Source organism: Lontra canadensis, unplaced genomic scaffold (assembly GCF_010015895.1).
Source record: "Lontra canadensis isolate GAN:19392208 unplaced genomic scaffold, GSC_riverotter_1.0 scaffold95, whole genome shotgun sequence".
In the NCBI taxonomy this organism is placed as follows: Eukaryota; Metazoa; Chordata; class Mammalia; order Carnivora; family Mustelidae; genus Lontra; species Lontra canadensis.
The window spans coordinates 6,168,273-6,195,038 of record NW_022631089.1 but is presented as its reverse complement, the minus strand read 5'-3'; the positions used below and the strand labels follow the sequence as shown (position 1 = coordinate 6,195,038).

Below are 26,766 nucleotides of genomic sequence, written 5' to 3'. Positions count from 1 at the left end.
CTTCCCACCCATCACAATAGCAGAACAGGTTGCTTTCCAACACAATTTGCTCTAACTGCACTGTTATCTTACCCTCTGCACTGTTCCTATATCCTTCAGGACCTTGTTCTATCAAGTGTCCTTCGTAGTCTCCCTCCCCATCTCATTCCCCCTACTACATTCAAACAAATTAAAACACCTGCTTGGTCCTCTCTTGACTCCAAATCCCCTCGAGTTACCACCCTTCTTACATCTCAGTCTCACTTCCCATATTCATTTATCAACCTTCTAACCCTCTCCTTTGAGTTGAAATCAATGGGACAACTGTCATTCTCTTTATTACATGATCTCTTGGTAACATTTGACATTGCAGACTAACTCTTCTCCTTTGAAATGCTCTCTTCCCTAGCCTCCATGATGTCAGAATTTTTGTTCCCTACAACTTTCATGGTGACTCCTTCTCAAGCTTTTCTTGGCTCCTCTTCCTTCACCCATACATAACAGCATTCCTCACACTCTCCATCAGCAGTTTATTAAACCCCACAGCTTTGTATATTAAGAACTCCCAAGTTTTTATCAACAGCACAAGTTCCACTCCTGAGTCCCAGCACCCATGACCAACAATCCACATTTGCCAGATTAAGGGGTTTCTTGGAACAAAGGGCTCGCAGTGCTAACACTGGGAAAGTCTCAGGCAAACTACTCAATTACCCTCACCCCAACTGAATCCCTGAGACAAGATAACTCAAGTGTTCTATAGATATCTCAAAGGTAATATCTACAAAATGGAATTCATTACCATTTTCGCCCAAATTCCACTTCCGCCTGTATTTCTTATCTCAGTGAATGGTATCACCTATTCAAGCAGAGGAAAATGTCAAAGGCCAATATGTATAAAAGATCTCAGTATCTCAAAGCACTGAGTTTCCAGTTACTTTTCTTTCCGGGGAAATATCCAACATGATTCCTATATAACCTATTAGTATTTACAAATCCTGCTGAATGAAAAGCAGTAAAAACTAGTGTATCACTTTTCTGAAAAGTTACATGCTTACTGGCGTGCTCCAATAGTGCAAGATTTCTTTCTTCAGTGCCACATTCTTCCACCATTCAAGTTCTTGACACTAATTTTGGCCACCATTTAATGTATTATAAAATTTCTTCTTTAAACACCTTGAAATATTCCCAATATGCAGTTACAGAATGACTAATTTTTCTTTCCAATAAATTGAAAGAAATATTTTTCCAGTAAGGAAACTCTGGAAAACAGCTATATTAACTTATGAATGTCTCAGTGTGAAGACAGTATACATTCTGCAGGTTGCCAGAAAATAAAATGGTTGCCTATGAATGCCTCAGTGTGAAGACAGTATACATTCTGCAGGTTGCCAGAAAATAAAATGGTTGCCCTTCACCATACATTCCGTAAACTACGTTATCTTCACACAGCTCTTGTCTCTGGGTGAGCACTATCAAATATCGCCTTTAAATTTGCTTGGACAAGTGAAATACACCCAGTGCAGAGAGGAGAATAAATGAAACTTTTAGATTAAGAATGTACAAAAGAGGGGCACCTGGGTGGCTCAGTCGTTAAGCGTCTGCCTTCAGCTCAGGTCATGATCCCTAGGTCCTGGGATCAAGCCCCAAATCAGGCTCCCTGCTAAGCAGGAAGCCTGCTTCTCCCTCTCCCACTCCCCCGCCTGTGTTCCCCTCTCTCACTGGGTCTCTGTCAAATAAATAAGCAAAATCTTTAAAAAAAAAAAAAAAAAGAAGAAGAAGAATGTACAAAAGAAGTGCAAGACCCAAGACTCTTTAGACTGAAGGATATAAGGCAAAGAAATAACTTCATGGTGTTTAGCTTATATTTATATCTCTACATCTTCATTCAGTAAGAGACAGTAGATAGGCTGACATTTTAATGAAAAATTGAAATTAAATTACAGAAAGAATTATCTGGTAAAAAGTGATTGTTAACACAGGACACAAAGTGCCAAGGGAAATGGTGTTGTTGTTTTTTTTTTGTTTATCTCAAATTTAGGGATCTATTCTCCTCTGTTCCAATGAGGTCAGATAGTGACTAGACATACAGCCAAGAGCACATAGGAATAATTCTCCACGCTTAATATAGTTATCTAAGCTTGTGGGTCCTATTTTCATCTTCTTGACAGCCATCTTGTAGCCACATATGTACGTATTAGTGTTTCCACCATAGGGTATGTGCATCAATAGGAGGAGAAGTTGAAATTACATTAGTTGATTTGCTATTTCATTAACAGCTATCGTAAAAAGTCCAAAGAGAAAAGAGATTGGAACTAGCTAAAATGAGTGGTTTGTATTGTAAGTGAATCAAAATTATCTATGTCCCTTTTTCCTGCGGATAACTGAGAGTCAGCTGTGCACACATCTGTGGGTGTTTATAAACATTTACCATCTGTGAGAAGCTTATGGCTTGTAAATGGTGGGCTAATTAGTTAAAATGCTAGTCATTCCTAATGACAGTTGTTACGGATAAAGGTTTTACCCAGGTTAAATTGATCTCGGAACCCTGTTGATCACTGGAGGACACTCTACCTTTTATTACAAGACTAAGGAGCTACACTATGTTGTATAAGTCACACATTAAAGATGCATTATAACTAGATCAGGCTGCTAGTTTTTGCATGTTAATGAGCTCTGCTCTTAATAGACTGAAGTGCTGATTGAGTATTTGTCATGGAAAATGGGAAGCTGTCAGTCTGTAAAAAGGTCAGCCAATTCTGTAATATATAACATTTTCATTTGTGTTCTACATATATACTGAACCATTCCATTCAGAAAATTAGGAAAGCATGGACAGCAAACTAGCAACTGACGTAAGAGATAATTCATTTATGAAAAGATCTGTCCTTATACATACTGGCTTATGTATGCATTTCTCTAAATTCCCCCCAATTAGTAACTTTTTCTAAGACCATATCTCTCTTTTATTGATCAAAAGTGTGGGGGAAAACATTCTAAACAGATTAACTTTCAAAAAAAACTGTCCTATAATTCGATGGAAAGCAAAACCAACCAAAAACCTATTGTATGGTGAGAGAGACTCTTAATTTCCTATCTTTATTTTAACAGAGGATAGTGTTGTAAAATGAGTGGAGGGCCTCTAGACAAATTTTGACTGCTCAGGCATGTTTTTATTTAAAAACTGATTTATAGAAGAATCTAGATGGAATTTGCAGGCTAGAAGGAACCACCTTTGATGGATAAGGAGACTTAAATTCTGGGAAGCTAACTGGTCTGCTTACTGTTACTTAGCTACCAGTGGCTCTGAGGCTGGAGTAATAGTCACCCAACCCCTAGGCTGGAGCACTCAGCCTTATACAGGATCCCGTTTGCGTTCTAAGAGAATAACAACACTGTCCATAGGATCCAGAACTTTGGCAAGGGAAAAAACTGCCCTATCTAAAATGTCACTTCTTTGCTTACTTCTTATCCCTCATCCCTGCTTTGTCTTATCCTCCTCAGAACTTACTGACTTCTAACACTATATATTTTAAATGTTGTCTGTCTTCTCCATCAGGACCCACAGGACAGGGATATTTGCTTGTTTTGTTCCCTGCTATAGCCTCAGGGCCCTTGGAAAGTACCCATAACATGATACGTGTTCAATAAACATTTGTTGAAAAAAACCTTTTCATAGGAAGAATTTCTTTTAACCATCACAGTACCAGTTCTGTTAATAAAGGAGGTACTCCAAGGCTAATTTTTATCATTCGTTTTCAGAAATGTAAAATCACAAGAACAAATCACATAGGAGCCTTGGGAATATCTTTTGGAATGCTAGGTAAGGTGTGATCAATGCTTTTTAAAAATTCACAAAATGTGAACTAAAACAATACCACACAACAATGAAAAATAAATGTGAATGCAAACTTCAATAATGAGAATCCCAGCGTCTTGGAACTGATGGCCTGAGCTGATTTCAGCTGAAAGGAGTGGGACTGCCCCTCTTTCCTCTGAGGGGAGAATGGAATACGTTCTGTTTTACCTGACACGCATCCCAAGCTTCCATCAGTTGCTCCCTGAAAGCCCCACCCCCAGTTTACCTTCACGAGGTAACATGATTTGTTTTCAGATGTTCTTGGTTGGCATAGGTAAAAAAGACGCTCAAACTGTTAACAAAGAAGAGTGTTTTCTTCTTCTAGGAAAGAAGTTAACATTTACATGCAGTTGGGTCACATATTCTATCCCAGACCCTTTCAGGCGAAGTTATGCCCCAGATAAAAGGGCTTTAAATTAGAGATATAAAATCAACATGTCCTAAAGCTCAGACAGGTACCATTGACACTGTCAAGAAAGCTTTTCCGTGTTGCCACACTTCGTCAGCTACAAAACCCTATTGGTACCGCTTCACACTGCCTTTCCAATCCGCCCTGTCTTCCCTTTCTCAGTACTTCCTAATTCAGGTTATTGGCATTTAGCTCCTACAAAATTACAATGGTCTCCTAACTGGTCTCACTCTTTCTACTCGTGCCACATCCTCTAAGCCTTCTACATGCATTCTTACTATCAGAGCCATCTCTCTAAAAGAAGACCCCATCACTGCTCTGCTCAATGCACAGGGCATGCTCTCCCGATTTCCCATTTAGCCTTGCCCCTTCCTACAGCCCTACCGAGAGAGCATTTCAGGTCTGCTACATTATTTGTTGCTGTCCAAATATGAATTTTCATGCCTCCGTGTCTTAATTTACACAGCCCAGTGGATTTCCAGACTTGGAAGCCCTGGCTCATTTTACTGTGTTCATTTGGTATCATCCTAATTCAAGATTCTGCATTTCAAAGGACCAATAGAAGTCTCAGCACTACTGCTCAGAAGCCGACCCACCTCTCCTGGCTCTACCCTAAGGTGGAAGCAGAAAGGTCTATTCACAGTATTGGAACTATCCACAGAGGAGAGAATACACATCACATTCTTGGATGTACATAAATGGAAAAGATGCCCCCATCTGCTGGGAGAAACTAAGAAGGGAGGAGGTTTCCTACAGTGTAGGAATCCTGAACACCATTCCTCATTACAGGAATCGGGACTCACAGGGTAGGATTTCACATGGAGTCACAGGGAGTGGAATCCAAGAGCGGAAGCATCTTGCATCCAGCCTGTGGCAATGGGAAAGTGGCAGGTCCATGGCCGCACTGTGCAGCACAGACTCCTGAGAGGTGGCTGGGGGACACACCTAAGCGAAAGGTTCCAGCCCCCACAGATGAGTGCCATGGGAGGAGCACAGTGACTTCTAGGGGCACTGGCTGGAGAGAAAAAGAAGTGAGCAGAGAGAAAGTATAAATCCAAGGGAAGAATTCGGAGACCTCTCTTAGACTTGCCACTATCTGGGAGCAGAGGAGGTGTCTAAGAGAAGCAAAATCTCCTGGATTCCCACTCAAGAGCAGAAGAGACCTCACCCTTACTGAAAGAAGACACAAGAAATTACGTCAAGAGGCTGGTTTGGTCCAGACAGAAACCAATCAAGAAGACTGCATGCCATAAGAAGTGCCCACAGGCTGGCTTTCAAGCTTGGCATCCGTTTTAGAGAGAAGGACAATGAGAAGAGAGCATGGAACGGGATTTCTGACAAGAATAACTGAATCTGATGCTGGCATTACTAAGCTGAAACACATAATCAGAGAGAAATGACTATGTTGTTTCCCATTAGGCAGGCGGGTGTTTCAGAGTCAGAAATGAAACTTCATTTATTACTTACATCTTTGCACACCTGAATTTGCACTCCTGACTATGAAATACCTGTTTGTTACCGACACTATAAGAACACATACAACAAACCGGACAGACGCCATATCTCGTCCTAGGATTTAGCCAAATATACCTCTAAGTGGTCATCTCAGAGAGTATGTACAGGTGAGTAGTACAAGTGAGGAATTTCCGCCCAATAGAAGTGAATTCCATAAATATTTTAAAAGTGCTTATTAAGTACCTGCTATGGAAAGATAAACAGCTCACTTTAAAAGGTTCTTTTTAAAAAATATGGCTAATTTTATATACAAGAGTTTTATTTTTGTAAGATTTATTGAGAAATAATGTTATGTTTGATTTTCCTGTTGAAAGAAGCAAATCTTTTATCGTCAAATTAGAACATTAACTGAAATATCACATAAAGTAACTATAGTAAATCTTTAAATCACTTTCCTCTTTTCTCATATTTTACAAAAGATAAATATCATCTAATTAATGAATTAAGCTAAACCTTTATTCCATAGATGCCTCTGATGAGTTTCTGGGAGGGACACACCAAATTCTTAAGATATTTTATTTCTGTTTTCGATAGTAACTGCACTCAAATGGGAGCAGGGCTCCCTAGCAAAGCCGTAATACTCGGATGGAAATTTTTATATCTCTAAGGGTTCCTAATATTCTAACATTGCTAAGCACTGCTGGAGATATTTCTCCTTTCTTGGCTTTCCCTATTTAGAGTAGATGAATGGCAACTCCGTTAGTATTCCGTTTCTATTATATCCCAAGTGCGATGCTTTAGAAATAAGACAGTGCCAAACATAAAATGGGACTTTTCTCATGGGGGAGTGGAAAGATTTGAAAAACAGTACTCCTTCCCAAGCTTTCCCACACTATGAGTAAAGCAGTTCTGAACAAAGCTCAGTATCATTTGAGCTCTCTTAATTTTCCAAGTAGGGAAGGAACAGTTTTTAAACTCTCCATTATGCCTCCAAAGAGAACATTAAGACATTTTATATTCAGTCTCAACAGATACCATGCAGATCTCAATGCTGTGTGTCTTAAGAGTGTCAAAATGCAGGAATCGATCAGAACACAGTGTAATCCAAATGCCATGTTTCCTCAGGCCAAGCTCCTTTAGAATCCCATGGATAATGTCCCTAAAAAGGTTGCAGTCTGTGGGGAAAGTGAGCAGCAATAGGGTTTTTTTGCAAAAATGAAAGGTATTTCTAATTACCACAAATGATATTTTCCTCTACCAAAGCTAAAATCGTAGTATAATCAACAGATGCACAGCAAAATGGTAGGATAATCTATTAAAATATTTAGATTTATTTATTGACTAACTTAATATTTATTTAATAAAAACTCTCCATGAATTCAAGAAATAATACCAAGTGCCTCTACCAAAAAGCACTACATTTTTTTTGAAAGATCAACATTGTTCCATAACCAACATTAAAATAAATGAAGGCGAAGGAAAACAAAAACAAAACAAAACAAAAAGACCCCTTCTATTCACATAATACGATCTAATTAGCATCAAGACACTGGAAACAAGAGATCATAATTGCAATTCAGCACTAGCAGAATCAATGCTTCTAAAATATACCTGAATTACAATAAAAAGACAGCCTTTCTCTTAATTCTTGGCTTCTGAATTAAGATAGTCCCTTTTGTTCTCCAACCTTCATGAATTTGACATTTGAGGGCTACTTTGCCATGAAAAAGAGGAACTGTCACATGTTTAGCATATTAAAACTACAGGCAAGTCCGGATGACTTTGGAGAGAGACTATCCATCTTCTAAAGGCCTAAATCTTCACACAACACCTGAAAGTTTCTGATGGAGCCTCTAACTCAACATTAATTTGACAAAAAAAATAATAAAATAAAATCGAATTCGGAAGTTATTGCATGGGTAGAACAAAAAGTTTAAAAGTAAGCCTTCAAAGGACCGTGCTGTACTGAAATTACCGTCACTTTTAACCATTAATGATAATTACTGGTGGAAGTTCTATAGAGATAGTTCATTCTACCCAGGCAATGGTCTCCCAAGAATTGTTCATTTCAGAAACAGTCAGTCATCTATTTTCTGTTATTACACTAGTCTGTCAAATTCTTCCTGCCTTGGGGCATCCAAGCTTGTGTTAAGACTGCCCTCAATGTTAACTCTGTTAATATTATGCTGCTTCTAATTTCCTTGAAGAACATTGGATATCTGAGGAAGGAAGCTATCCAGGAAACAATATTTTAAAATTCTATTACAAAATAATGTCTAATTTCATCTAAGCACTAATGCCTATTTATACCATTTTCAAGTAACACATAAATATTCAATTTCTCTGCTTAATTTTCCCCATCTGCCCTAGAGTTTATTTATCCATCATCAAAAGCCAAATACTACTGAGTTCCTTTTTTAAAATGGCAAGATAATCACTTTAGACGTAGCAACCTTCATGACCAAGTTCACCATCACTGAATGGATTTCCTTCAACCTTAAGAATTTAATGTCAAAATGACCAAAAATAGGAAGAGAAAAGACACAGCCTATTAAAAAAGAAATAAAAAACCTGGCTTCCCCTATGACCTTTTGACACATTGATATTTTCATCTCAAAAGATATACAAACAATAGTACAGCAATACTGGGGACTATAAGCTGGGATAAAAGGATAAGAGCACAATAGTTGTGCCGGATTGGTGACTGGAACAATTGGCAGTCCAGATGCTTGCTAGCATTTCAAAAGTTCAACTGCACAACTTTTCATTTTAAATTAATAGAATCTAAAAATCACATGATTCTTTTACTGTGCTGAAAGATTTAGTTTTCCCTAACAATTAACATTATTTTTTAACTACAAGATACTCGATTACTCAATTTTGTTTTTAAAGATTTTATTTATTTGAGAGAGTATGAATGAGCACGAGTGGGGTGAGGGGTGGGGGGGCAGACTCCTTGCTGAGCAGGGAGCCTAATGTGGGGCTCAATCCAGGGACTCCAGGATCATGACCTGAGCCAAAGGCAGATGCTTAAATCGACCTAGCTACTCAGGTGTCCCAAGATCCTTATTTTCTAGCACACACTGGTAATTTTGCAAATGCATACTTTTGGTTCCAGGGAAACAAGAGAAAAGTTGATGGAATAGGTTGTTTTTTGTTTTTTACATTCTGGCATAAAAGTCAGAGAATAGTCTCTATAGATTATCAGTCAATATCAGGAGTTAGTAAACTTTTTCTGTAAAGCACAAGATAACAAATATTTTAGAATTTGTGGGACCTATGGTCTGTGTCCTAGTTGCTCAACTCTGCACCTGTGGCACCAAGGCTGTCACAGACAACATGTGAAGGAACGAGTGCGGCTATCTTCCAATATAACTTTATTTATAAAAACAGGTGCCGGCTAATTTGGCTCAATGTTCTGTAGTTGGATCTATATTTTTCCTTTACACATAAATGACAACAAGCTAAGCTGAACACAAAATAGAAGAGATGTCATTTGATCGGTTATATTTTTACCAACTCTCTGACATTTTTATTATTTACTACGTGCACACCACATGCTAGGACCTATGAGATAAAGAATGCTGAAGGCCAAGTTCTTGAAAAATGTACAGTTGGTTAACAGCATAATGCTAAAGCAAATGAAATGAGTTTAGCCAAATATTCCATACATTAAGCTATGTAGCAAGACTATAATGGTTTACAAAAAAGAGACTGTCGTCAAGGATGAATATTCAGAGAAGACATTTTAGAGAGCGCTGGATTTAAAACAAACACTATTTTGTTAGATTCAGTTAAGCATTAGAGGAAAGGTATTTACGGCAAAGAGGACACTAGAAATAAGCACAGAGAAGTAGGAACGAGTGTGCCTGAGGGAAAGAGTGCATGGTATAAGCAGTTCAACGGAGTCAGAGAGCAGTCACTGAGAAGTACGTATCCACAAACTCTACAGTGAGATGTTTTAGAATCTGTTCCGCAGATTGGATGAAGGTCAAAAAGGTGTCTACCGTGTGAAAAAACACCACGTCCAGAATAACCTAGGGCAGAATCCTCTAATTAAACTCATTATTATTTCTGCTTCGATGGGGCTTCCTGTCAGTTCAGGCCAGGTCTGGCATCAAATGAGCTTGGACACTGAAGTTACTTAAAAACTTCTGGTTTTCAAGGCAAATTTGCATTTTTGGATTGCAAAAAGGTTGGAGACACAGAGTACATTTAGCTGCCCCAAAACCTAAGCAATCCAGTTTCCTTTACCATTTTGTCTGATTGGTTGTTACTCGCTTTTTGACAGGTGCCAATACGTAACAGGCTTTAAGGGGTGGGGGGCATCTATTTCACCTCTTCTGCAACTGTGATATAATCTTTTTTTCTTTTTTTGAAGCACTGGACTGGACACCATGCAGGCGCCAATCAAGTTCAAAAGTCGCTCTCTCAGGAGGGCTGTGTCTATCAGGGTAACTGTTAGAAACAGACATTTACCTGATGTGTAGAGAGTATGCCTTAAGCAGTAGAAGTGGGACAAGTTTCTCAAAAAACCAAGAGATCTGTGGTTATGTCTGAAAGTAAGACAATACTCACAGTCTATCTCTGAAATTAAAAATAACTTCAAATACAAACACTAATTCTACTGAGAACTCGCAATGCAACACGTGGGGGCTCATCATGACAACAGTTCACTAGTTTGTAAAGTATATACCCTCTCGGTAAGGGTTGGGAAGGACAGTTACCTAAGGAGTAGTCAGTGTCACTGACACAAAAGATGCACTGTGATTGCAGCCTACGTTGTCAAAATTAAAATGTTCTCCACATGGTACTAAGATTAAAACAATGGATTGGTAGGATTTCTGCCCTTGAATTTGAGCAGGGTGAATCTGTCACAAGTTAAGTGACATTGATAAAAAGTTTTCTTTGGTAAAATTCTTAGAAGTAACCCATGCAACACCATAAAGATTGAAATTATTTTGCCCCCCCAAAAGTTTACAATTGACATTTAATCTTGCATTACAAAACAAATTTAAACAACGACAACAACAAATTGGAGTCATTTTCTAGTTGTCATGTAGCTAATACTAGAGAATACTCAGAAGGGTGATGAAAACCATTTTCAAAATGTTTCTTAAATACTGTAAGTAAGCCAATTAGTATGAGGATGTACCATGAAGATGTTTCAAAAAGAGTAACACAACTCAAGAAAGTTACCAAAAAAAAAAAAAAAAAAAAATCAAAATTTCAAGATATGTTGTGCTAAAGAAGTCTGAGAGCCTCTTCTCCTTATTTTTCTTTTCAGAGGGTTTTTGTAAAGAGACAGAGGATGGTGTATGGGCCTTGCACAGCTATACAGAGAAGACGTGTATTAGTGCAAACAAAGGTTAGACTCTGAAGTCGTTTTCCCCATTGAAACTGTGTTATTCCAGTGAAAGAGATTCCTGCACACAAATGAAAACCTGAGTAACTATTAGCAACACTCTTGGAAAAATTTCCCACTGGAGACTCCTTGATACTATTCATAGAGTATAAGTCTCCTAATACCATTGGCAAATAAATTGTTAAATGGTAGAGCTGGTGGCAGGGGCAAGCGTGTCTAAGGGTATTTGTTCTTGAATAAAGCACACCGAGGTATTTGTGCCCCTTCCACAAACGACTACACAACAGAATTTGCTGGTTCTTTCTCTTCTAACTTGGGTCACGTAATGAAAGTAATACAGACATTTGCACACCACCGCTTCAGAACTGTTGAGCTTTGGCTACTCAGTTGGGCCCTGAACTATTCAGACCATTGAAAAACCATTTTCTGTGGATAAAGTTGTGGTATATATACAATGGAATACTATGCAGCCATCAAAACTCCCAAAATCTTGCCATTTGCAACAACATGGATAGAACTAGAGGGTATATGCTGAGCAAAATAAGTCGATCAGAGAAATAATTATCATATGATCTCACTGATACGAGGAATTTGAGAAACAAGACAGAAGATCATAGGGGAAGGGAGGGAAAAATAAAACAAGATGAAATAAAAGAGGGAGACAAAACATAAGAGACTTAATCTCAGGAAACAAACTGAGGGTTGCTGGAGGGGAATGTGGTGGGAGGGATGGGGTGGCTGGGTGATGGACATTGGGGAGTGTATGTGCTATGGTGAGAGCTGTGAAATGCGTAAGTCTGATGAATCACAGACCTGTACCCCTGAAACAAATACATTATATGTTAATTAAAAAACATAAAAAAAAACAAAACAAAAACATTTTCTAGAGTGGAAGAATGGTGCTGACGGTGTCTTCAGGGTTCTGGGCACTAGGATAAACCAATGCTTGAACAATCAGAAGAATTAAAGTGGAATCTGAACCAGACTAGAAAAGCCTTCCTAATTTGACAATCTTCCTCAAACCTTCCAACACAAAGGAAGAGGGTATCTATAGTTTAAAATCATTGACCATGATACCAAAGACAGCTGTCCCTCGCACTCAAGGTTTCCAGAGAAGATAATTCTCAACCTCCATACATAGGTATAGAGTCTAGTGCTAGTTATTAATCACTAAATTTCATTTTGGTCCCTTTTTTTCTGCCCTATGGTTAGATCATCAGAGGTAAAGGCATAATAGCACAATAGTTGAAAAATATGCCCTCTGGTCAGAACGCTTGGCTTCAGTGCTTGCTAAATCTGTGACCACGTACAAAGACATTAAGCAGTGTTGATAAAAATAGTTTCATAAATTTGCTGTAAGCATTACATACAATAATGGACATATAGAACCTGGTAAATAATATGTGATCAATAAATGGTGGGAGAAGTGGGTGTTGCTACTATTACTGTCCAATAAAAGTTGAAGGTAAGAAAAGAATATGTCAGAGTGAAGACAATCTTATTTGTTCTAGTCTTCTAAATAGAGAAAATGATTAAAACCATTGGCCTATTTCTATGGATCAATTTCCAAAAATGCTAGAAAGCTGAAAGCACCATTGAACAAAACTAGAATATACACCATTATGGAAAATAATCTAAGTTTTATGATATCTGCAGAGGACAGGGTAATTGTCAAAGCCTTTATGAAAGCAAGTACACACATTAATTGCCTATCTGTTGAGATTGGCAGAGACATTCCCAAGTAGTATTTATGTAATATGCATTTCCTCTAAAATGGAGGCCTAATTGCTTAGTTATTCTAAATTGCAGAATGGAAAACAAAGGAGCCGTTTTGGCCATGTGGGTAAACAACAGATTTCTAAAAGCTAATTATCTCTCTATTTAATAGACTGAAGTTGTACCAAATGAGACATTTAAGTCTAATAAATAATAAACAAATTGTAACCTAAAGACTGAAATATAGGAGCTGCTCATATAGTTTTTATTGCTCCATTAAATAAGCTCTTATTTACTTCCCCCACAAAACATAATTATACAACACTGGGTCCATTTCAAGGCCATTCTGATGTGCTATTTAAAAATTATGTGAATCAACTTACATACTCAGGAAGTCTTAAAGCATAATATTTGAATTCTATTATCAAATGCCCTCTTTGTTTCCATGATTAAGAAACAGAAATGCAGTCTCGAAAAACTTGCACATAATCACATAAAATTGCTATTACTATTTGTCTTACTAGAAATGATTACACATAAGGATAGCGGTGCACTTCAGACAAATAAATGCTAGTGTCTATACGTACTAGTTTCTCCGTCAGATGTTTAATACTTTGGGTATCTTCTCAATTAAAATAATTCAAATGTAAACACTAACCTCTGAACATGTATTCAAAATTCACATACCGATTAAAAAAAAGACATCACGAAGATGTAGTTAATATCTTTGCTTGTTTAATGTAATAACAAATCATTCAACAGAAATAACCAAAACTGGATGTGTGAATATTTAAGAAACCTCCAGGCTCATCATTTTTAAAGAAAACGAAAATGAGAAAAATGACCTCTTAAAGCTATAATATGACAATACGAGATTCTGTGCTTTCTTAGTTTTGCTGTGCAAAAGGATTTTCAACACTTCGTTTTTCTTCTTAGGGAAATTTAGCCCACTAGTCTATTTTTATTTTCATTCTATTAACAAAAATCACATCCTGAAATGATAGCAATAATAAATAGTAGACTCGAAAATCGTTACCTGCTCTTTCGCCAAGGGCAAGTAATGATTTATGGTGGATAAGAAAGAGCAGGGATTTAATTTACTCTACTACCTCAGGTGGTGGTACAAGAATTTGTACATCTGTGAAAAAACACAGTTCTTATTTGCATGGTGAAAATACTCAAGTCATGAAAATATATGGAAGGAAGCTCCCTGTGGGTTTATGTGAACATTTTTCTCTCTCTCTATCATTCAGGGCTGCGTGCCCTACATAAAAAAATAAGATAAAACAAAAAGTTCCTGGTATAGAGAGGTGACAAAGCACTAATGTAAATTCAACAGTTCGCCCTTCTACATTTTTTTTTTGAAAATTAGGAAAGCTAGGCTGACAACTTCCACAAAGATTGAAGCAGTACGACATTCTGTACTAAAATAGAACACCCACAAGGAAAAGTTAGACAGAGTTTTAGCTCACAGTATTTAAAAAATAAACCATATTAGCGTATACAGTATAAGATATGAACATGAACCTGGTTATTTTTCCTATCAATTTCTAAGGAGTTTTAGAACCAATATTTTAAATTAGTATGTATTCTTAAATAAATTAGTAGTACTCTTAGTTCTTGAAGACCAAATTTTGTCACCACCACCCACCACGCCAGCATCTCTGTCTTGTTGTCCCACCTTGTTTTAGTTCAGATAACTGTTTACAATCTGAAATTATCTTTTACATGTGGTTTTCTGGTTGACCCATTAGAATTACAAACTTCATTCCATCGGGACTGTATTTATTCTTATCTATCAGTGTAATGCCAGCATTTAAATACAAAAACTATTTCTTGTTAAATAAAACAAAAGTGACCTATTAAATTTCTTTTCTATACTAATGAAGTGGAAAACCATAGCACTTATATTTTTCATAGTGATACAATATTTTAACTAAAGATAGTATTTGTCAAGCATAGGAAATGCATGAAATCCAGTGTATCTGTTAAGAGTATCAAAACCTGATATTTTGCACAAGAATATTTTCATAATTAAGCATTAATTAGACATACTACTTTATTGACTTCTATTTCATAAAACCTCCAAAGGTTGTGAAAATCATGATTTGACAAAAAATATATTCTGCATCTAACATGGAAAGGAAAAGATGATTGCATATGTGTACTATTTTTAAATGTAAAAAAGGTATCAACAAATAATAATACGTTTAATACTTATATGACTAACTTAGCTATAGCAGCTATAGTAAGAGACTGACTACACTGTTCTTCTATATTAGCAACCTTATGTTCAAAGGAAAACTAAAAACCATTTGAGAAGTCATCATTTATTAGGGTTTTAGAAGAGATGTTTCCCTTCGGTGAGGATATTATATGTTTAAGTGCTCTGAAATTTGGGATATAACCTTAGATTTTTAAAAGTCCATAGGCTATAGGAAAAAAAAGAAATTCAAAGCTGATTTCCAAAATTTTCAAATGTTTTTAAAAGTAGTTTCCTATGTGATAGTTTTCCTTCCTATCAAATGAGTTTCTGAGTAAATCTATTAAAATATTCACACATAATATAGAGTATCTAAAGATATATTGTCTTAAAGTATTTATTTAATATCATCTATATAAATTAATGTTACCCAGACTATCTTTTGAAGAACACTCTCCTGCAAAATGTCAAAATATTGGGCATATAGGGACCTTAGGATATTAAAGTTTTGGGGGGAACGTCTATCAAGTGAGAACCTTACACTTATTTGAGACCCAGATCATGCTTGGGAAGATATAGTATAAGCGTTTTATAAGATAATTCAATAGGTCAAATAAGACAAGCTCTAGGATTCACAAAAGATGCAGAGAAACCATTATTTAAAAAAATTCATACTGAGTTTAACAATGAGGAATAGGAAAGTACAGTCCTCTTGGGAACACAAACTGTCACACCCTCTGTAGAAAACAGTATGGAGCATCCACAAAAAGTTAAAAATAGAACTATGCTATGATCTGATCAGTAATTGCACTATTTGGTAATTATTCAAAAAATACAAAAGCACTACTTCAAAGGGATACATACACCCCTGTGTTTATTGCAGCATATTTACAGTAGCTAAACTATGGAAGCTGCCCAAGGGTCTATCGATTGATGAAGGGATAAACAAGAGGTGGTATAGATATACAATGGAATATTACTCAGCCATAAAATCTTGCCATAGGCAATGACATGGATGGAGCTAAACAGGGTAATGCTAAGTTAAATTTGTCAGAGAAAGAGAAATATCATATGATTTCACTTACATGTGAATTTAAGAAATAACAACAAAAGCGAGCAAAGAGACAGAGAGAGAGTGAGAGGCAAACCAAGAGACGGACTCCTAACTATAGAAAACAAACTGAAGGGCTACCAGAGAGGAGGAGGGTGAGGGGATGGGTGATGGAGATTAAGGAGTGCATGTTTTGTGATGAGCGGTGGGTGTTGCATAGAATTGTTGAATCACTATATTGTATACCTGAAACTAATATTATACTGTATGTTAACTATATTGGAGAAAAAGAGAACTAATGTTCTCAACACAAAATTACCTATGTGAAACCAATATAAATACCAATTATTAACCATAACTGGTGAGTAAGTATTAGAACAGTTTTGGTACATTTCAGAAATGGACCCTAGTATATGAATGATTAAGAATTACCATTAAGTGGAGTGAATAGTATAATGAATAACTGAAGCTAGTAAAAAATTGAAATGATACAAAGCTGCTGTAAAGATGACTTTCTAAATTTAAAGATGAAAAAATTACAAAAGCAAAAATTATAAAACATTTTTATATATAAAGATATAAAAATAGGTAGTCAAAGTAAGGAAATATATTTAAAAGGTAAATATTGATGCTCAATGAGCTAATGTGTGTAAATCAATAAGAAAAAGACTAAGAACACAATTCACAAAAAATGAAATACAAAGGGACTAATAAATACTTAAAAAAATGCCCAACTTCATTAGTACTCACAGAAAGGTAAATTAAGATAAAAGAAAACGTTCTATTTCATTAAATTAACAAAAACCTTTAAAAATGAGAATATTAAAATAAATAAATAAATAAATAAATAAATAAAAACGAGAATATTCAACCAAAGCATGTTCATAAACTAATACGAAAAGTTGGTGAAATTAGCATAATGTCTTTGGAAATCAGTTTGGCAACATGCATCAAAAAGTCTTAAACTATCCCTTTCTAATCCATATCCTAAGAATTACAAATATTTGTCAACCATTCATGCATAAATGTATCACATTGAAAAGACGGCAATAGCTGTGTTCTGTGACCTCATTATGACTAATGAAAATTACATTCGATATGATATATCCAGTGAATGCAATGACACAGGTATTGCAAATTACAAATTAAGAATCACAAAAAGAACAGGAAACATTCAGAAAGTTCAGTGAGATGCTAAACAGCATATTCACTACTATCATACAGCTATTATTAAAAGGTAGAAAATTTTAAAACTTAAAGAAAGATGTGCCAAAATAGTAAAAGGGATTTTTTGGATAGGAGGATTATGGATAATGGTGTTTTGATCAACTACTTTTTAGGTGTTTTCTGTAACACAACAGTATTATTTTTAAATGGGAAAAACAGAATGAACTTGGTTATTCTTAAAAATAAAATGCCTTCAAGAGAAGAAAAACTTAAATGAAAATATTGAGATGACATTGGATTTAATATTTCGTTAAAAATTTTTGTTTCCTATCAGGTTTTAACTTTCCAGGTTGATAGAACAGAGAATTGCAGAGTGGCTCTATATGATAGACCAGAGGGTCTGGGCAAATCACACAAATAATACAGCTCTTGTGCTTGCTATCAACTCAACCAGATGACACTTTGGCCAATACTAAATGAATCAGTGTTCAAATATAAGAATGTCTGGTAAATTAGGCAGTAGTCAATTATCTTAAAATGATTTCCATAAACATTAAAATCAATGTTAAACGTTTCTGATCTCCATTTTAGTTAATACTTTAAGATATTTTTGAGAACACTTCATGAATTTCAAGTGTACTCTTTTAAACAAGAAACTGTGCTTAGATGATTTTTTTTTTTCCTCCTGGAAGAAACGTGTGATACATTAAGGTACTCAGTTTGCTTTATTAAAGATAAAATATGTCTGTAAAAGTGAAAGTAAAAAAGGCAAAAAAGGCATCTCTGTCTACCCCTGGGGAAACTTTAGGTGAATTTGCAGCCCTGGGTTGTAAACTATGGTAATTTAGCAGTGAAGTTGATGGATTTTAATTAAAGCCTTCTGCAATCCTTAGTGGCTTAGAGGTGGAAGAGCCAGAATTTTGAAGGAATGAAATGTAACTACAATTTACTTAATTCTTTTGCTTCTAAGTTAGTGGTATCCTCTAGTTTTGAAATATATACATATATATCTTTGTAAAACTGTAATTTTTATATTTTTTTTCCAAGAGCTTTTCATTAAATTTCAAAATATATAGAAGTAGAGAAAACAGTATAGTGAACATACCCTTCCCTTCAAGCACCCATCACACAAGTTCAGCAATTATTATTTCTAGCTAATCTTGTTTCATCTACACACCCGCCTATTTCCCTGGTCATGATAGACTATTTTGATTGAAATCTCAGACATAATTTTGTTCGTAAAATTTCGGGATAAGTCTCTAAAAGATACTTTATAACATATTCACGACAACAGTGTCATGTCTACAGGGGGAAAAAAAAGTATTCAAATTTTTCAGACTGCCTTTGTCCATACTCATTTAGATTAGAATATATGTAGGTTCCATTTATTGCAATTGGCTGATAAGTCTCTTAAGACTCTTTTAATCAATACATTTCCCTCCATCACTTTTTCCCTCCCTTAGAGTATTTTGTTGTATTTTGTACTTGTCCAGTAGAATTTCCCAGTTTTCTATAAGTTGTTCTATAACAAGTTCTATAACAGTGTGAATATACTGGGACTACCAGAATAGACCAGGGGACCAGTGTCATCTACAACCAATGAGGAGTTAGAATAAAAGCACTACTTGTGAGTAAACTAAAGGGGGAAACGCTCTACAGTTTAACTATACATATAGGTGATCCCACCTTCTTTTTTCACAGTAGTTTATTAAATTGTTAATAACCAGTACAAATAGCAAATCTGATAGTACTCACCAGTCTTCATTTCTAATAAGCGCTTTTTCTTTTGTTGGCGTTCAAGTCTTTCTTTCTCTGCCAATTCTTTGGCTATTTGAGCACGTTTTTCCCTTTCCTCTGCCTCTCTTTTTCTAATGTTCTCCTTTCTTGCTTGCTGTTACAAACAAATTTTGGAAAATGATCAATTTTTAACCACAGCGATTCCACAAAAATTATTAATCTGTAGAACTGTGATTAAATATCTTTTAGATAATGGCTACTTCTAATATTAGTAACACAGTCTTTTAAAAGATTAGCACAGGAACCCTTGTTAAATATGGATCTATAAATACAACGTATGTTTGAAGCACCTGCATCTTAGTGGAATCAACTAAGAGAAGGGAGACAAACTAAAAATAAAAATCATTTAATTTACAAATCAAAACTGCTTCCTTATATACATTTCCAAAAGAGGGTCTAGCAAATGTATTAGAGCCTTCCATACATCTTCTGCAGGTAAACTACTGAGTACCAGAAAAGTAGTCAAAGAAATGGCAGAAAAGAGTTGAAATTTTGCAATGACTGTTTCATATTACAGTCCATCACTTAACAATTTCACATGAAGGCAAGTGTCATAGGATGACTAGAGGAATATTTGGCATTTCAAAGCTAGACCACTAACTTCTCCTCAAAACCAATAACATGTAAACTATAGGATCCTTGAATAGATATGTGGTTTAATTTCTTATTTTCTAAGTTTTGTATAGATCAAGAAACCCCTCTCACCTGGCATTAGTATGAATTAACAGGTAGACGAAGACTTTTCTATGTGCCAACAAACAGTATAGCACATACTATAGTCTCTGATAAAGACTGTGTTCTCAGTACCAACGGATTCAAACAGACTATCTAACTGTTCATTTATCACTCATAGTATTAAATAGAAAACTATATAACTAAACTTTAACAAGTAGGTGGCTTATGTTATTTTGGGGGAAAACTTTCATTTCTCTACTGTCATAATCTTGTTTGTGTTAACCCTAGAGAAAGTGCGTGGTCTTCATTAGAAATCAAATAGCAAAATTTAATATTGTTGACCAAAATGATGAAAAGTACATGGGGGAAGAAAGGAGGAAAAAAAGCCTAGAGTAGAGGCCATATGAATTCATCCATCCATCCCTTCATGCAATAAATACCAAGACACTGAGTAGTAAGTGGTATTCTGAAAAGCACTCCACATGTATGTGTCATATTTGTATATGACAAATATATGCATGGATGTATCTATAGGTCTAAAACACATTTTTATTCTGTGTGATAGGGTGGACCAAGAAGCAAAGATAGATAATAAATAACAAGAGTTTGAGAAATATTCTACCATGAAAAAGAAAACAAGTGATGTGATAGAATGCTTGGGAAGTTACATTACAGTGAGGCAGTCAGATAAGGCCTCACTCACTGTTTGATTCATGCTGAATCTTCAATGTTAAACAGCTAACTAGGTGATAACCTGGGGCAAGTACAAATGCAAAGGCTGTTGGTGGGTTTGAGAGAAAGATAGAAGGCCAGTGTGATGATAGAAGAGGAGGTGTGGAGATACATTGAAGCCATCACTTAGGGTGTGCCAGCCAAGATAGGAAGGTGGCATTTTCTTGGAAAACAACTGGAGATTTTTAAGCAGGAGAGTGCAAGACTAAGCACTCTAAGGTATAAGAAGAACCTTTGTTACAAATGATCTTTTCAAAGATACTTATATTATGAACAGTCTTGGAAGATAGAGGTAGGGTCTCACTCTTAAATAAATGGATTTGTTCAATGACCAGTAGGAAAGCTGGGGCAAAGGTCAGGCCATCTTACTACCCTTCAAAAAAGATTGGGTTCCCTAAGTTCAGGATTTCATTCCAGTAATACAAACCATTGTGCACATAGGTATGAAATCTGGCCTTCTTCACATTGTCCTGTGGGAATATAGACTCAGGAATCTATACAACCATTGACTCTGGCTAGTGCTATTGCTGTACTAAATCCTTTGACTCCATAGTCTTGTGTTTTTTGCCAACATCCATGAAACGATGGCAGGCTAACAAGCTAAATTCGCCTACTCCTCACAGTTCATGACATACAGGAACACTATTACTACTAAGCTAAGAAATGACAGCGGCAGTAATAGATGCTTTCCCAAGCAATCACTCCAATCCTCAAAATGGATTCTGCATTCTCTCTTTGGCATAGAATGGTTCAAGAGTTGCTCATTATAATGGATGTAGGAAGAGCCAGGACGGAAGGCTGCCTATAGGGTATGTCCTTTCCACCACGCTGCTTCAGACGTACGGGAGTGTGTGTTCAGAACCAACTCTAAAACAATGGCTGCTATAAAAATCAACACAAAAAAGGTCAGAAAAGGGAGCATTAAAGTAGAAGACAAGTGTGGTTTCAAAGACAAGCAGGTATACGTGTGTGCGCATGCACGCACATGGGTAGCCACGTGCGTATAGGTAAGGGAGACAGGGAGACTGGATTGTGGTAGAGAAAAAGGTAACTATTCAGAAATCAAAACTGTATTTCTTGCTTCAGGGAAACGAGTAAGAGGAAACTACGATAAAGAAAAAAGATATATTTCATGTAGCTTACCTATTAAACTTATTAAAGTACAAAATTTTCCAATGTAAATTTTCTACTTTAATGACTGGATGCATTTCAGTGAGAACACTTAATAGACAACCTATTACCAGACATAACTGCCACACCCTTTTAGTATTCCACTGGGCAATAAAAAGTCAAAATTACTTCCTAAGACCTATAAAAATAATGTTTACATTTAAGGAATAAGGTCTGAAGTAGTTCTTAAAGTTATTTTGTTTTATGGAAAATGCACTATTGATTTTCATTTAAAAGCCAATCTCATTTAAAACATATCTTATTCTGACATTATAACTATTAGAAGAATTTTGGCTGGAAAAATACCAACAGCATAGAAATAGGTATTTAGTCTGAAACTAATATCCCAGTTCAAAGAGTAATTGGGAATTTTCTTTTGTTCTAAATGTTGAGAAGCAAAAGTAGCAGAAAACAGAAAAGATGAACAGTTAGAGAACCACATTTTTCTAGACACAATTGCCTCTTGGTTACTTCCATTCTAAATACAAAGCTAGAAAGAAAAGTTATGAGCTGTACATGAATATAGCTATAAGACATTAATTTTTTAATCCTCTCATTTTAATTTTTTATTTTTAGTATAGTTCACACACGTTACATTAGTTTCAAGTGCACAACTTAAGTGATTTGACGAGTTTATATACATTATGCAATGTTTACCTTATTCTCGACCTGGTTTTCTATTTAGTCAACTGGCAAATAAATTGAACTGTACCAAGTACTTTCAGTTATGCAGTGCCAAAAAAACTTCTCTGGGTGCTTGCAGAATGTCCCTGAGATAGCCTGGCAAATGCTCCTGCCTGAAAGATCTCTGGGCAATGACCACAGACAGTTTTAAAACTTCAGTCACGGGGCACCTGGGTAGGCTCAGTGGGTTAGGGCCTCCACCTTTGGCTCAGGTCATGATCTCAGAGTCCTGGGATGGAGGCCCGCAGTAGGCTCTCTGCTCGGCGGGAGCCTGCTTGCCTTCCTCTCTCTCTGCCTGCCTCTCTGCCTACTTGTGATCTCTGTCTGTCAAATAAATAAATAAAATCTTTAAAAAAAAAAAAACTTGTCATATTTTGACTGTTTACTTTGAAGTCATAATCAATAATTTACCTGAGCTCCTAAGGCTCACATGCATTTTATGGTTATAGGAGACCCTACAATAGCTCTATAAAAACACATAGTTAATAAGTGTATACAAACAGAGATAAATGTCAAATACATGTACATATGTGTGTGTATTCCAAAAGAAAATGAGCGCACAATTACTTCCCATCAATATTTGTGTTCTGCATAATATAATGAGAACTTTGCCACAAGTTTAAATATACATTATAGCATCACACCTTTTTGTCCTAGAGAAACCAAAATGACCCAAAGCCAGTGTCTTTCAATAAGCACATGTGCGTGTGTACGTGTTTGTAGAATTTAGAATGGTCTGGAAGAATGTAATCCTCCATAAACTGTGACTATTCTCCTAAACATTATCTTTGAGATTTTTTGTTTAAATTTCATCATCTTTTTTATAAATTTCTGTGATTTTCTTCCTCCACTCAACATATTTCTCGAACTCATTCACATTTTTAGATATAAACAGAATCTCATTTTCACTGCTTATAATATTAAGTTATTTTATTATTTACTCACCTATCGGTGGGATTTGAACTGCTTTGGGTTTTTGGCTATGATAAACAATGCTGAAAGCAGCAATTTTGCACATGTCTCCCTGTACCTATGTGTAAGAGTTTTTTAATGGTAGATCCCATTAGGTGGTTCTTAAATCTGATTAGAAATTGTTGACAGTTTAAGTGAAAGAGAACTGAACGTTTTAGAATGTAACACACAAGCAGTAAGGATTAAGTATTCTTTGTTGATGCTTTTTGTTTTTGTTCTAAGGAGTGCTGGGTCCCCTTGTAAAATATTATTTGACAGTGTGGATTATGACCAAAATAGTTTGAAAGCCACTCCTCTCTCAGGTAGGAGTGGAGCTGGGTGGTGAATAAAAGGAGAGATTCCTCTTCCATTTTACTACATGGTGTCAAAATGTTTCCTAAATGGTTGTGCCAAAAGATACAGCTACCATCAGCACATAATCATAGCCTACATACTAACCAAATTGTTATCATCAGTCTTCTATTTGGCAAGCTTGTAATAGTATCACATGGTGCTTTTAACTGGTATTTCTATGGTTACTAATTAGCTGAAGTTGCTTCTCACATGTTTATGAAACATTTGTATTTCCTACTCTGTGAAATGCCAATTATATCTTTTACCCACTTTTCTATTAGGTTATCATATTTTTTTTAAAGATTTTATTTATTTATTTGACAGACATAGATCACAAGCAGGCAGAGAGGCAGGCATAGAGAGGGAGAGAGGGAAGCAGGCTCACTGCCAAGCAGAGAGTCCGATGCGGGGCTCGATCCCAGGACCTTGAGATCATGACCTGAGCCGAAAGCAGAGGCTTTAACCCACTGAGCCACCCAAGTGCCCCAGGTTATCATTTTCTTAATTTGCAGTTCTTTAAATATTTTGGATAGTAATCTTTAGTCAGTTTATTTTGTAAATAGATTTTGGATTTTAACTGTCATACTTCATTTACTTGTGTAGTCCTTCAGTAAACAGAAGTTCTTAAATGTAGTAAAAAATATCTTTTCTCTTACTGCTAGCACCTTTTATAACTTATTTAAGAAATCCTTCTCTACTTCAAAGACAAAGAGATTCTTCTATACTTTCTTTTTAAAAATTTAATAATCCTATTCACACTTTAGGAGCTACTTTATCTGGAGTCACTGTTTTTGAATGGTGTGAGGTAGGGAACCTATTTACTTTTTCCTATAGAAAAAGGTTGAACTGTAACTTTCACAACTAACCCACTCTATGCCCACTGATTGGCAAAGTCATCTCTTCTGGATTTGAAGTGGCCATATATGTGCTATTATTGGTGACTCTTTCAGTCCATCTGGTCCAATATATCCCTGTTTGCATCAGTAACACTGTCCAAAATATTATAGCTTATGCCTGATTTTTCTTCTTTAGAATTGTCTTCACTTTTCTTGAGCCTTTCCTCAGTCACCTATTTTGCAGAGAAAACTTATTGAAGTTTTTGAAAAGGCGTATTAGGATTTTGAACAGGATTTGCTCTAACTCTGCAGATTTTATGTAAATAAAATTGGTATCTTTACAGTATTGAGTCTATTTATAAACATAATGTGGCTGTCCATTAACTTGGGCCTTTTTAAAGTCTTTTGAAAAAAAATTATACTTTTTCCATCTAGGTCTTAGACATTTTATGTTAGATTTAATCTCTGTATTTTCTATCATTCTTTTAAATTGTGTCTTTAAAAAAATTATGATTTCTAATGTTTTGTAACTAATGCACATTTTATATATTCCATTGATAAAATTTATTTCCAATAATTTTCTTATGGCTTCCTTTTCATATTATTAATAGACAACCATATAGAATGGTTACTTGGTTATCAAATTTTCTATTTCTTATTTCTTGTTTTATCATACTGCAGGAACTAAATTCCTATTATTAGGCTAAGAAGGTTCTCTCTGTTCCTAGTACTCTACTTAGGGGTAGAGGTTTGACTGGTTTATTGTTCTTGTTTTAAAATCTGAACAAGGGTTGAATTTTATCAAATGTTTTCCTCAATCTATTTAAAATCTTAATGCAGTAAATTATATTAATGTATAGTCTAATATTAAACCACACTTTCATTTCTGGGATAAACTCAACTTGGACATGAAGCATTTTCTTTCTGAACATTTGGTCATTGTGCATAGATATTTATATTCTATCAATTTAGAATAATCATTTCATTAAATTTGGTAAAACTCATCTCTAAGACTTTTTGAGCCAAGTATTAATTTGTTCCAAGAGTCTAAAGAAGTCATCTTATAGGCTTATTCAAGCTTTCTTTTTCTTTTAAAGTAGTTTCAATATGTAGTAGTTTTTCTAGGAACCTACCTATTTCATCAACCTAATTCTGGCCTACAAATTTTACTTGCCTACAAATTACTGGCCTACAAATTATGCTTCCCGCTTTTTACTATCTTTTGTATCTGTAATTATAATTCTTCTTATATCCTCAATAGCTCCTTTTTCTTGATTAATCTTTTCAGAAATACAAGTGGGGGAGCAGCAAAGGGAGAGGGAGCAGACCCCCCCCCCCCGAGCAAGGAGCCCCAGGTGGAGCTGGATCCCAGGACCTTGAGATCCTGATCTGAGCAAAAGGCAGATTCTTAACTCACTGAGCCATCCGAGTGCCCCCTAATTGTCTTTTCAAAATAATGACAATTTTGCTTTTCAAAAATTCTCTAAGTCCTTTTTCCTTCATTCCTTTGTTTCCTTATTTTTTTCTAGGATTATACAATTCCTTTTTAACTTCTGAGGTCAGATGCTTACTTTTTTTTTTTTTTTTCCCAGTCATTCCAATCTTTTAACATAAGCACTTAGGGTACAAATTTTTTTATACCACTATCACTGCATTCCATAAATCGTGGAGTATTCTCACTATTGTTCAAGACTAATTTTTCTCTATGATTTCTTCCTTAACATGAGTTATTTCATGTAATTTCAGAATTTTCAAAATAGAGGTTTTAAAATTTCATCCTTTTTCCAATTTGATTGCTAATTGCACATTATAGTACTTAATGAAGAAAGCTGCAGCTTAGAAATTTATCAAGATTTCATTCATGGTCTCTAGTACATGATTACTTAGGTAAAAGCGCCACTTATGACTGAGAAGTGTACTCCTAATTGTCGAGTTGGGTTCTCTCTATATTAATCAAATCAACTCTATTAATTGAATTGTTTAAATCTCCCATATCTTTAATGCTATATCAATTAGAGAACTTTGTTGAAGTTTCCCCCAATATGATGCCAAATCTGTCAAGTTATCTCTAGAAATTAAAAAATTTTTACATGTCTGTTTTGGTGCTATGTTATTATGCTCATGCCAATTTGAATTGTATCTTTCTGATGAATTAAGCTTTCTATCATGAAGTAACATTCTCTTAAGTCTATTTTGTCTGTTATCAACATAGTTTCCCTTTTTCTTTTGGCTAATATTGTATTCATTAGCTGTTCTTTCAAACTTTTCCACATACCTGGGTTATAGGTAGGTCTCAAATAGCATAAGGCTAGGTTTTGTTTCCCCAATCTTAGTCTTCTAAAAATTTTATTGTGGTTTATAAAGTA

The 26,766-nt window shown here is 35.6% G+C and overlaps 1 protein-coding gene across 4 annotated transcripts in view; it reads right to left on the bottom strand.

The window, feature by feature from the left end:
• The window catches only part of DIAPH3 (diaphanous related formin 3), a 501,032-nt gene that overhangs the window by 146,361 nt on the left and 327,905 nt on the right, over positions 1–26,766 (bottom strand). For all 4 annotated transcript variants that reach the window (XM_032836998.1, XM_032836999.1, XM_032837000.1 and 1 more), the window contains one exon: positions 18,957–19,092. In XM_032836998.1, the coding sequence (XP_032692889.1) occupies positions 18,957–19,092 (136 nt within the window). The remainder of the gene's footprint in view (positions 1–18,956; positions 19,093–26,766) is intronic.